Source organism: Ruditapes philippinarum, unplaced genomic scaffold, assembly GCF_026571515.1.
Source record: "Ruditapes philippinarum isolate M1 unplaced genomic scaffold, ASM2657151v2 ctg11358_1_1_1_1, whole genome shotgun sequence".
NCBI classification, from domain to species: Eukaryota; Metazoa; Mollusca; class Bivalvia; order Venerida; family Veneridae; genus Ruditapes; species Ruditapes philippinarum.
Window position 1 is genome coordinate 16,525 of NW_026859999.1, and position 13,551 is coordinate 30,075.

General features: G+C 34.4%; 1 protein-coding gene across 1 annotated transcript; it reads left to right on the plus strand.

Annotated features, from left to right (window-relative positions):
* The first annotated feature begins 3 nt into the window (after window positions 1–3).
* LOC132758588 (methylthioribose-1-phosphate isomerase-like) lies at window positions 4–11,701 on the plus strand. The gene is made up of 2 exons (XM_060750275.1): window positions 4–365; window positions 11,301–11,701. Exons 1-2 carry the CDS (start codon window positions 234–236, stop codon window positions 11,538–11,540), a joined length of 372 nt encoding a protein of 123 aa, XP_060606258.1. The 5' UTR covers window positions 4–233; the 3' UTR covers window positions 11,541–11,701.
* The last annotated feature ends 1,850 nt before the right edge of the window (window positions 11,702–13,551 follow it).

The following is a 13,551-nucleotide window of genomic DNA, read 5'->3' on the forward strand; positions in this document are numbered from 1 at the left end:
GAGCAAGTACAAGGGATAAGCTCTTAAAATACTTTCTGAATAATAAATCTACACGTCGGAAGACATTAACATTCTTTCAAAGCAATAACAAAAACAGGAATAAAGAATCATATTGTTATTTAAAACAAAAATATAAACATTCAGTATCAGCATTTTATAATTTTATACATGTCCATTAACAACTGCCCCCGTACAAAAACAACGTGGATCAGTGTAAAATTAAATAAACAGTGATGACGCTCGAAGCAATAAGGTATCGTAGAGGACAACTTGATATCCTTGACCAGTTACTTTTACCCTCTCAGTCTATATATATATCAGTGAGTGACACTAAAGATGCATGGGATGCAATCAAAAAAATGCAGGTAAAATATTCGTTCCAATTTTTAACCTTTTTAGTTTATGCACTGAAGTATGTGACTGGAAAGTACAATAGAACAAATAAGCCACAAGTGTGACTACTAATAATCTCTTTTCAGCCTTTGTGAGGCCGTCTGGTAGCTGTATCACAGTGTATAAACTCAAAGGCATGTTACACAATAAAATATTAGCCCAATTGTTTAATTTGTTAGACATACATACATCCCTGTAGCAAAAATTTAACCCGGATGCCATTTTGGATTCACAACTTGCTCCTTCAAAGGCTTACACAGCTCCAGAATCTGTAACAACTGAACTTGCTCCAGCAAAAGATGTTCCAATGCCTACTGAATTTTTCAAAAATGCTGAAAAATTCATTTCAGATAAACAAACATTTGAACATAAAAAACAAAACAAAACTATCAGTGGTTTAGTTTCAGGCAAATGCATTTCTTCACCCACTGTCCAGCAACAAATTATTGCTCATAAATCTGAAATGAAAAATAAATCATCATTAAAAAGTGTTAGTGGGAAAAAGCAAAAGTGTGTATCACTTACTTCAACCAGCAATAAAAGGAAACGTGAACCGAGTCCCCAGCCTTGTTCCTCAAGGAAATCAAAAATCACGTCTCCATATGTTGTCTCTAACTACTTTTCAGAAGAAGATAATACAGAAGAAGAAAAGTGTTGTGTTTGCTCTAGGTTTCAACCAATAGAACTTAGAAATTGTATATCAGTTGTCTTTACTAAATGGGCTCAACGTGACTATCCAGAATGTGGTCATTGGACACACTTAAAGTATTGCTGTAAGCAGTCAGTAGTCAGACTCCATGATGAATTTATTTGCCCATGCCATAAAAACAGTTTTACAGAAGAGTAAGCTAATATGTAAGCTATTAGGATAGGCCTATGAAGTGCCAATGTTGTTTTTTCTAAGATTGGAATATATTTTTGGACAGTGACTGTATACTAGTACTCTTTGTTATGAAGGTAGAAAAAGTATCGAAAACATGTAAATATTGCAAATGGCGACGTAGTTTGATAGGGACTATAAAAGTTTAAATGTTGGATTGATTAAATGTTATTTTGATTATAAAATCAGTCTTATTGAAGTTTAAATAGGCATAAATAAAAGGTTATCTTCTTGATTTATTTTTCGAGTTAGTTTTATTTACAATATACTAAGTTAAAACCTTATGGTATCGAAAACCGGTCAAACCATGATACATGTAGTTTATAATGGACCTGATTATGGACCTTGCCAAGAAGTAAAAATATCTCAAAGCAATATCATATTATATTTATAGGGCTACATGAAATGTTTGCAATAAAGATTTGCAAGACGGGGTACAGTGATTTTTTTGTTATTTGTGTTTATCTGCCTGGTGCAATGATGTGTTCTACTAGTCCAAATATTTAGACATAAACCGCGGATTTGAAGCTGTTTTTAGTTCGACTATGCGAAGAATATGGAGAGCTATTGCAGTCGCCCCGGCGTCTGCGTTGGTTAAAGTTTTTTGTTAAGTCAAATATCTCAATTATTGCTTGAGATATTCAATTGAAACTTACAATACTTACAGTAACAATGTACATCAGATTGACAAGTTGGATAACTCTCATACAATATTTACAGAATTATGCCCCTTTTTAACTTAGAAATTTTGGTTACCGGGGTAAATTTTTTGTAAAGTCAAATATCTCAATTATTGTTTGTGATATTCAATTGAAATTTACAATACTTTTTTATAGTAACAATGTACATCAGTTTGCAAAGTTGCATAACTCTGCCTGCAATATTTACAGATTTATTTGCTTCGCTGAAACTTAGAAATTTTGGTTAAAGGTTAAAGGTCTGAAGAACTATTAAAGATAATTTTTATTTACTTGAAATTTTACACAATCATCATGTACTTAGGGTCATAATTGAAGGTCACATCTCAAGATCCATTACTTTGCCTTGATTTTGACTGAATTATGCTCCCTTTTGTACTAAAAAAATCTCCTTTTTGTGTCGCCTCTACAGAGAAGTGGTGACATATAGGGATCACTTCTCCGTCGTCCGTCTGTCTGTCTGTCCGTCCGTCACAAAACTTGTCCATACTACTCCTCATAGCATTTTCCGGTTCAATGATTTTTGTCAGAGTTATGGCCCTTTAATAATTTTATTTTTAAAGTTTGTCCGAACTACTTCTCTTGTACCACTTATGCAATTTCAATGAAACTTTACAGGATTGATCTGTAGCTCAAGTCCTTATGCATATTGCACGGGTTTTCCGGTTGAATGATTTTTGGCCGAGTTATGGCCTTTTGATAAAAAGGTGTTTTTTTCTGTGTGTTGCCTGAGATACACAAAAGCTAGTCCGAAATACTCCTCATAAACTACTGGTGCAATTTTATCCAAACTTTACAGGAATGATCAGTACCAAGTCTTGTTGTGCATATTGTCAGCATTTTCCGGTTCAATAATTTTTGTCAGAGTTATGGCCCTTTAATATTTTTTTTTAAAGTTTGTCGGAACTACTTCTCTTATACCACTAATGCAATTTCAATGAAACTTTACAGGATTGATGTGTAGCTCAAGTCCTTGCGCATATTGCACAGGTTTTCCGGTTGAATGATTTTGGCCGAGTTATGGCCCTTTGATAAATAGGTGTTTTTTTTCTGTGTGTTGCCAGATACACAAAAGCTTGACCGGACTACTCCTCATAAACTACTGGTGAAATTTTATCCAAACTTTACAGGAATGATCAGTACCAAGTCTAGTTGTGCACTGTTCGTCTGTCTGTCCGTCTGTCACAAAACTTGTCCCAACATGAAATTGGCCATCATGAGGCGACACATGTGATCACTGATCGCTCTTGTCTTGGTTAAATTTTACATGCAAGTTTTGCATATCTCTGAAACTATTAAAGATACAAACTTGAAACTTCATATGTATATTGTGGTCATAAATAATCATCACTGAACAGCACTCATATCTGTGTCATTTATTTAGGCTGATTTATCTCCCCCTTTTAACCAGGTTTTCCGAAGGAAAAAACTGGTTATTAGATTGAGGTATGTCGGCGGCGGGCGGATGGGCGAACGGGCGGGTGGGCGGGCGGGCGTAAACAATTTCTTCTGTGCGCAACTCCTTCTACATTTCTCAACAGATTTTGACCAAACTTTCACAGAAGCTTTGTCATCAAGTGCCCTGGGCATATTGTTGGGGTTTTGCGATTGGATAATATTTGACCTAATTATGGCCCTTTGTTTTTTTTCCTTATATAGAATATATAGTGAACAATTTCTTCTGTGCGCAACTCCTCCTACATTTCTCAACGGATTTTGACCAAACTTTCACAGAAGCTTTGTCATCAAGTGCCCTGGGCATATTGTCAGGGGTTTTGCGATTGGATAATATTGGACCTAATTTATGGCCCTTTGTTTTTTTCATTAAATAGAATATATAGTGAACAATTTCTTCTGTGCGCAACTCCTCCTACATTTCTCAACGGATTTTGACCAAACTTTCACAGAAGCTTTGTCATCAAGTGCCCTGGGGCATATTGTTGGGGTTTTGCGATTGGATAATATTTGACCTTATTATGGCCCTTTGTTTTTTTTCCTTATATAGAATATATAGTGAACAATTTCTTCTGTGCTGAACTCCTCCTACATTTCTCAACGGATTTTGACCAAACTTTGCAGAAGCTTTGTCATCAAGTGCCCTGAAGTATATTGTCGGGGTTTTGTGATTAGATAATATTTGACCTAATTATGGCCCTTTGTTTTTTTTTCTTATAAAGAATATATAGTGAACTATTTCTTTTGTGCGCAACTCCTCCTACATTTCTCAACGGATTTTGACCAAACTTTCTCAGAAGCTTTGTTATCAAGTGCCCTGGCACATATTGTCGGGGTTTTGTGATTTGATAATATTTGACCTAATTATGGCCCTTTGTTTTTTTTCCTTGTACAGAATATATAGTGAACACTTCTTCTGTGGCAATCCTCCTACATTATTCATGTTTTACAGTGCACATAGTTACATTGTTTGTTGCTTGTATTTGTATTTCAAATAAAACATATTTATCTACAATGGTGATAATTGAAAACCTCAGGTTTCATGGCATTGCCATGTTTCTTGTTTACTTAGTCTCTTGGTCAATGTTTACATGTAAGTTTAACATATCTCAATAACTATCAGATATTTTGATTTGAAACTTCAAATATGCATGAAGGGTCATAATTGTATGTCACATGACTGTCCATTCAAACTCCAACACGTCCAATACAAAACTGCTGACTTGTTCCTTGATTTTAAAAGGTATTTGTTGCATATATTTTTATAAACAAAAATAAGGGTTCCTGATAATTTAATCTTTTTACACATTTTTGTTCATAGGTAGAGGCCTTTTTATAATTAATGTGTACTCTTGTGTACAGAAGTATATACTTTTGCTATCATAATTATTCACATCTTTATTAAGACACCTTTACACATTACAATTTGACCGAAAGTGTACTTTGTTCAAAAGTGTTTTTGCTTTGTTCAAATGTTTATTTGCTTTTTCATACGCCCGTTTGAAAAACGGGACGTATTATGGGAACGCCCCTGGCGGGCGGGCAGGCGTGCGGGCGGACGGCGTCCAATTTTGTCCGGAGCATATCTCCTACATGTATGGAGGGATTTTAATGAAACTTCATATAAATGTTCACCACTATGAGGAGCAGTGTCGCGCACATGAACCAGGTCTCTAGGTCAAAGGTCAAGGTCACACTTAGAGCTCATTGAAAAATGCTTGTCCGGAGCAAAACTTCCACATGTATAGAGGGATTTCAATATTACTTGGCACAAATGTTCACCATTGTGAGGCGGAGTGTCGCGTGCAAGATTCAGGTCCTTGCGGCCAAGGTCAAGGTCACACATAGAGGTCAAAGTTCAGATAGAAATATGAAGATGTGTATATGGACCATTTAGTCATCATTTATTGAGGGATTGTAACACAAATGGTCATTATCAAGACTATGGCTGTGATACATATAATTTAGGTCAATATATACAAGGTCAAGGTCACTAAAGATGATGAAATATCCAGATTTTGTAAATAGAATTTAATCAAAGGGAGACAACAAAGTTATTACTTTGTTCATAAATGACTTACACAATTACTCCCCTTGATCTATTTTCACTTTCAATTCTAAAAATAGAATTTAATCAAAGGGCATGAAAATAATCCTCTTTCTTGGACTTGAGTATGTTCTAAAGAATGTAACATTTATTTACACATGTTTCATTCATTGGTCAAGATTCTTAACTGTGATAACTATGGTGTTCTGTAGACTTGGTATTTGTTCATAAAGATCATACAGTAATTACCTTATCAAATGTAAATAATTTCTCATAGAAATTTAATTTATATTTTAATTTTCAAGTAAATATCAGTTCAGCTCATTCAAAGATTAAGAATTGTAATGAAATGTATTTCCCTAGAATAAAATCTTAAATCAGAATTTTTTTAGTTATTAAAATTACATGTACTTTTTATACGCCCGTTTAAAAAAAGATAAAAATATGAAGATGTGTATAGGGACGATTTAATCATCATTTATTGAGGGATTGTAACACAAATGGTCATTATAATGACTACGGCTGTGACACATGTACTTTAGGTCAATATATGCAAGGTCAAGGTCACTAAAGATGGTGAAATATCCAGATTTTGTCTGGAGCATATCTCCTACATGTATGGAAGAATTTTTATAATACTTTATGGAAATGTTCACCACCATGATATGTATTGCTCCATGCATGATCTAGGTCTCCAGGTCAAAGGTCAAGGTCACACTTAGAGCTCATTGAAAAACGCTTGTCCGGATCAAAACTTCTACATTCATAGGGGGTTTCAAATATAACTTGGCACAAATGTTCACCATTGTGAGGCTGAGTGTCGCATGCAAAATTCAGATCCCTGCGACCAAAGTCAAGGTTACACATAGAGGTCAAAGTTCAGATAAAAATTTGAAGATGGTTATAGGGACCATTTAGTCATCATTTATTGATGGATTGTAGCACAAATGGTAACTATCATGACTACAGGTGTTACACATTTAATTTAGGTTAATATTTGCAAAGTCAAGGTCACTGGAGATGATTAAATATCCAGATGTTGTCCGGAGCATATTTTCTACATGCATGGAGGAATTTTAATGTTACTTTTATAGAATTGTTCACCACCATGAGACGTAGTGCCCTGCACATAAACCAAGTCTCTAGGTCAAAGGTGAAGGTCACAGTTAGAGCTCATAGAAAAACACTTGTCTGGAGCAAAACTTCTACATGCATAGAGGGATTTCAATATAATTTGGCACAAATGTTTATCATTGTGAGGCTGAGTGCCGTGCATAAAATTCAGGTCCCTGCGACCAAGGTCAAGGTCACACATTCTGTGCATATCTTCCCTATTGATTTGTTTTAAGGTTCATTTAACAACACAGTGCCAAGAATAAAAACTTGCTTGCTAGATAACACTTATCCATAATGCCCCCATCTCCATCTAAAGCTTTTTCGTAAACGGGCGTATTTTGTGACTATGGCACCCTTGTTGATATTCAGATTCTTATTGGTAACTTAAGCTTATGACGGCATCTTCCATTTTATATATTCATAAATACTAATAAAAAGTCATATATAACTGCATCATTTTGATTAAATATTTCAATTTTCACTTGCAGTACTTCAAACTTCTTTTCAAAAGTCATGTACATAATAATATTCTGATAAATATAAAATGCATTTCCACTAAACCAGCCTTGCTAGCGCACAGGTAGAGTGCTGGTCTGTCAAAAGGTAGACCTGTATTCAATCCCTGTCCTTTCCATTAGTCCAATGCCATTATTTTGATAACTGTTCTAATTGTCGAGCATGCTGTCATCGGATAGCTCTGATTTGCTTATTTCCAAATTTATGCCCCTTTTTATACTCGATGGAACTCATGGTAAACTTTTTGCTTGTAAGCTGGTATCTCCCTAACTACTGAAGGGAATTGAATGAAACTTAACATACATTTTCACTGTGATTTTTTTAAACATGTTTTGGCACAGGTCCCATAACTTCAATTTACTTATTTACATATTTATGCCCCTTTTTATACTCAGGAAACATCCTTGTGACAACTCTAATCAAATAGTCGAGCATTGGCTGTCCTCTGACAGCTCTTGTTTACATTGGTCAAATCTGCTTGGCATTTTTCTGATAAACGTCAAACTGTAGAAAAAGAAAATGCGATGCCTTTCAATGAAGGACTAGTGTTCTACATGTACAAGTTTACTGTAATTGATAATGCAATAAATCTTAGTATCTAACATCAATATATTTGAACTGTTGAAGCAGTAAACATATTAAAAACTTTGACTAGGAAAACAGTTGACCAACACCTGCAAACTTTGTAACATACAAGATGATGAGTTTACTAATGTCATTATTAGTTTATACAAATTTATTTAATTTTGATTGTGTTGAAATCTATAAGCTTATTGAATCAGTTCCTGGAACCAACCAGCCAGTACTTAGCAATGAGTGTAAAGTTTAATGCTTACAGAAACAACAGCTTGCTCCTGAAGGAGTTATGACTTCGCATGGCCAGCAATACTTAGATTACTTGTCCAAAGCGTTGCTTGTCTAGAGTGTTGCTAGTCCAGAGTGTTAAACAATTGGCCACACTGCCATTGTGTCGCCTTGAAAAGGCGACATATAGGGGTTACTTTTGTTGTTGTTTGTGTCGGCGTCCCCTAAAGCTTGTCCAGAGCATAACTCAGTCACTATAGGTCGGATTGACTTCAAACTTGGTATGCATGCTTCTTTCAATAACCCGAAGTGCAGTGCACAAGGACCGGTACTCTGCACTTCTTAATTTTTGAGTTATTGCCCTTTGTTAATTTTCATACTTTAATTTTGTCTGGGCCATTTCTCTTCAACTATAAAAGCCATGGACTTAAAACTTCATAGGATGATAGATCTCATTAAGAAGAAGTGCTGTGCACAAGAAATGGTACTCTGCTCTTCTTAATTATTGAGTTATTGCCCTTTGTTAATTTTCATACTTTATTTTTGTCTGGGCCATTTCTCCTAATGTATAAAAGCTATGGACTTGAAACTTCATAGGATGATAGATCTTATTAAAACGAAGTGCAGTGCACAAGAACTGGTACTCTGCATTTCTTATTTTTTGAGTTATTGCCCTTTGTTAATTTTCATACTTTATTTTGTCCGGGCCATTTCTCCGAAAGTATAAAAGTTAAGAAATGGTACTCTGCTCTTCTTAATTATTGAGTTATTGCCCTTTGTTAATTTTCATACTTTATTTTTGTCTGGGCCATTTCTCCTAATGTATAAAAGCTATGGACTTGAAACTTCATAGGATGATAGATCTTATTAAAACGAAGTGCAGTGCACAAGAACTGGTACTCTGCATTTCTTATTTTTTGAGTTATTGCCCTTTGTTAATTTTCATACTTTATTTTGTCCGGGCCATTTCTCCGAAAGTATAAAAGCTATGGACTTGAAACTTCATAGGATGATAGATCGCATTAAGAAGAAGTGCAGTGCACAAGAACCGGTACTCTGCATTTCTTATTTTTTTAGTTATTGCCCTTTAATAATTTTCATACTTTATTTTTGTCCAGGCTATTTCTCCTAAAGTATAAAAGCTACGGACATGAAACTTCATAGGATGATAGATCTCATTAAGAAGAAGTGCAGTGCACAAGAACCGGTACTCTTTGAGTTATTACCCTTTATTAATTTTCATACTTTATTTTTGTCCAGGCCATTTCTCATAAATTATAAAAGCTATGTACTTGAAACTTCATAGGATGATAGATCTTATTGATAAGAAGTGCAGTGCACAGAAACTGCTGCTTTGCACTTCTTATTTTTAACCAGGTTTTTCCGAAGGAAAAAACTGGTTATTAGATTGAGGTATGTCGGCGGCGGCGGCGGGCGGCGGGCGGATGGGCGGACGGGCGGGCGTAAACAATTTCTTCTGTGCGCAACTCCTCCTACATTTTTCAACGGATTTTGACCAAACTTTCACAGAAGCTTTGTCATCAAGTGACCTGGCGCATATTGTCGGGGTTTTTGTGATTGGATAATATTTGACCTAATTATGGCCCTTTGTTTTTTCCTTATATAGAATATATAGTGAATAATTTCTTCTGTGCCCAACTGTTCCTACATTTCTCAATGGACTTTGACCAAACTTTCACAGAGGCTTTGTCATCAAGTGCCCTGGGGCATATTGTCGGGGTTTTGTGATTGGATAATATTTGACCTAATTATGGCCCTTTGTTTTTTTCCTTATATAGGATATATAGTGAACAATTTTCTGTGCGCAACTCCTCCTACATTTCTCAACGGAATTTGACCAAACTTTCACAGAGGCTTTGTCATCAAGTGCCTTAGGGCATATTGTCAGGGTTTTGTGATTGTATAATATCTGACCTAATTATGGCCCTTTGTGTTTTTTCCTTATACAGATTATATAGTGAACAATTTTTACCATGCGCAACTTCTCCTACATTTCTCAACAGATTTTGACCAAACTTTCACAGAAGCTTTGTTATCAAATGCCCTGGAGCACATTATCGGGGTTTTGTGATTGGATAATATTTGACCTAATTATGGCCCTTTGTTTTTTTTCCTTATACAGATTATATAGTGAACAATTTTTACCATGCGCAACTTCTCCTACATTTCTCAACAGATTTTGACCAAACTTTCACAGAGGCTTTGTCATCAAGTGCCCTGGCGCACATTATAGGGGTTTTGTGATTGGATAATATTTGACCTAATTATGGCCCTTTGTTATTTTTCCTTATACAGAATATATAGTGAAAAAAAAATTCTGTGCTGAACTCCTACATTTCTCAACGGATTTTGTTCAAACTTTCACAGTAGCTTTGTCATCCAGTGCCCTGGAGCATATTGTCGGGATTTTGTGATTGAATAATTTTTTATTTAATTATGGCCCTTTTTTTTTTTTCCTTATACAGAATATAATTATAGTGAACACTTCCTCTGTGGCAATTCCTCCTACATTATTCATGTTTTACATTGCACATAGCTACATTGTTTGTTGCTTGTATTTGTATTTCAAATACAACATATTTATCTACAATGGTGATAATTGAAAACCTGGTTTCATGGCATTGCCATGTTTCTTGTTTGAGTTATTGCCCTTTGTTAATTTTCATATTTCATTTTTGTCCTGGCCATTTCTCCTAAACTATATTGTTCACAAGGCGACACATCCGACTCGCGGAGTTCTAGTTTATGATGTTCTTATTGATGGGACTAAGGGAGTAATGGCCCAACTAGAGCCTTGGGATGATGAGGATAGGTAATAGGGTCCATAAGCTGCCAGTACTATAGTACTGGGGCATTAGGGTCAGTCCATTGTCCAAGATATTATAGTTACTGTACATGCTTGGTCTCATCAGCCATTGTACCATGACCTAATATCTGGCTGGAAATTAATTTCTCTGCCGGAATCGCAATGAAGAAAATTATGACAACTTTATGCTTGAAAATCGAATATTTAGGGGCATGATGTTGACTTGACATGCATGGGACATTTTTATTGTTTGCCTCCTTTATGACTGCAGAAGAATAATTTAAAGAATTTGACATACAGTTATATATTTCTGCAAATTTGTCAGATATTTCTATGTATTAATTTATATGTTGCATATATTTGTTAAAAATTTCACTGAATAATAGCGCAGCCACTAGAGTATTTGTCCATTCACCTTTTACTGCCAAGGGTAGTAATAGAATGATTAAATTAGGCTTCAATAATACAATTATTAATTCAAGTTAATGAGGCCAAAAATAAAAAAAAAGTTTACGCAAGTTTCAATGAGGAACACCAGGGTAAAGTAACTATGAATCATTATAGGTGCGTGGTGCTCCAGCTATTGCCATTGTTGGTTGTCTAAGTTTAGCAGTAGAGTTGATTGACACAGACTTCACTAATACTGACGATGTTGCTTCATATGTGGCATCAAAACTACAGTACCTTGTATCAGCCAGACCTACAGCTGTCAACATGAAAGAAGCTGCTGACAGATACACAAGTCTAGTGAAAAAAATCACACTTGAAAATTCAGCATCAGTCGAGAGTGTAAAGAAAAGGTAAGCTCAAAAATAGCAGATGGTATAAAAAATATACAGTTTAGTCTTGCTGTAAAGATAAATCAAGATTTTAAATTTTTTTTTTATTTAATCTCAAGTTAATTCAAATTCCATGCCATTTTATAAATTATCTTAAACAGCAACCATTAATCTTAAAGGTTAACATTTTTTTTTTTTGCAGTTATAAATAAAAAAAAGCTTTTATTGCAGAAATTAATTTAAATGTTGAAAATTCCAAAATGAATATGTCTAATTTGACTAGCTTAGTCAGGATTTATTTGTACTGGTTTGTATTTACCAAAATGATACCAAAGGTCCAACTCCAATATATTTATTTATGAATTGTAAACAAACAATATAAACATGAATAATAATATATATTGCCTATCTGCAATCATAGAATATTATATAAATTACTATATAACATATGTTTGTATCAGCTTATCAAGGTTACATTTACATATCCTAAGCCTACAGGTGAGTAAACAAGTAAATATCAATTAACTCTTTTTATTTTACACTTATTTAATTTTACAATTAACACATTCTATAACCCTAAATCATAAAATATAACTTACCTGTAAATATCCCAAGATATTTATTTATGAAATAGTAACAAACAGTAAAAAGATAAACTATATATGTCTATGTCAAAATGTAAATTCACACAAGATACTCAAACATAGGATATCTAGCTACGGGTGACAATTTAGTAATGGCAAGTATAGGTAAGTATAGGATATCGACCGAGTACGAGGTCTTTCTGTTTATATATATTTTGCATTTAACTTAGCTTTTCCCTTTAAATAATAATAAAAAAAAGCGAAATGTGCAATTTGTCAATAATAAAGTGAATAGGTCTGTTATGGAAGGTATGTTAAAGAATGAATAATTATGTTGATTATGAGTATTTCATATCAGACAATGCAGATTCTAGGACATTTGCCCCCGGACGTTTGCCCAAATTTTTTTGCTGTTGTGACTTGTCACTTGTTATCTCGTGTATAGATTTTTGTATGCCAATGGAAACATTATAGTTCATTTATTAATGGATGCTATTTTGACTTTCACAAATTTATGAGAGACATTTTGTGTATTTGAGAACAATGAAATTTCAACAATGAATATTGGTAGCAAACAATTCAACAAACAGTAAAATATTTTAACGTTTTTAAAACAGGGAGGGGGCAAATGTTCGCCCCTTCCAAAGATATGAGGGGGCAAATGACCACCACTGCAGAAAAGGGGGCAAACTTTCAAGGGGGCAATTGTCTGAAAAGCAATGTCCGGATACCCTGCAGACCACGAAAGACTTACATATGGTATATTTTTACAAGTGTAGATACATGAACCCAAAAAACCAAAACTATATTTTATATAGCAGTTATAAAATAGAATAAAACATTTAAAATCGGTAAATAAGTATGCCTAGTGATTACTCCTATATAGTTTCATAGATATGAACTTTGAAGTGTCCATTTTGGGTTATATTGTGAACTTAATGAAAGAAAAAACCACTTGGATTACTATTATTTTGAAAAAATGACGTTGATTAAATAAATGTTTAAATGTGTCCTACTTTGACATGCTAATCCCAAATTTTTGGATTTTAGCATTTTTAATATTAGGACGGCTGGAATAATTGCTTAGTTGTATTCAATAAACATTATCTTGTTTAAAAAATCAATCTCGATTTTGTAAGACAGGAACTTATGCACTCATTTACATTTTTTTTCAATTTTTTATTTTTTTTAATTGTATTTCATGTTTTTCTTTGTCTGCGCATTGGCAGGTTATCTTTTCACGAGTATTCATGACGCGGGTCTGTCCTGACTAGAACAGACCTGTGCCATGTGCAAAAGATAGAAACCTCATAAAGGACCCTTTACTTTTGTTTTTAAACAGGTCTATCCGAAGAAAACTATATAGACCTGTCACAAACAATAACAAAATGGCCGCTTAGAGCTGAAAATAGAAAATCTTGTCCGCCCCTTACACAGGTAAATCTCTTCTTT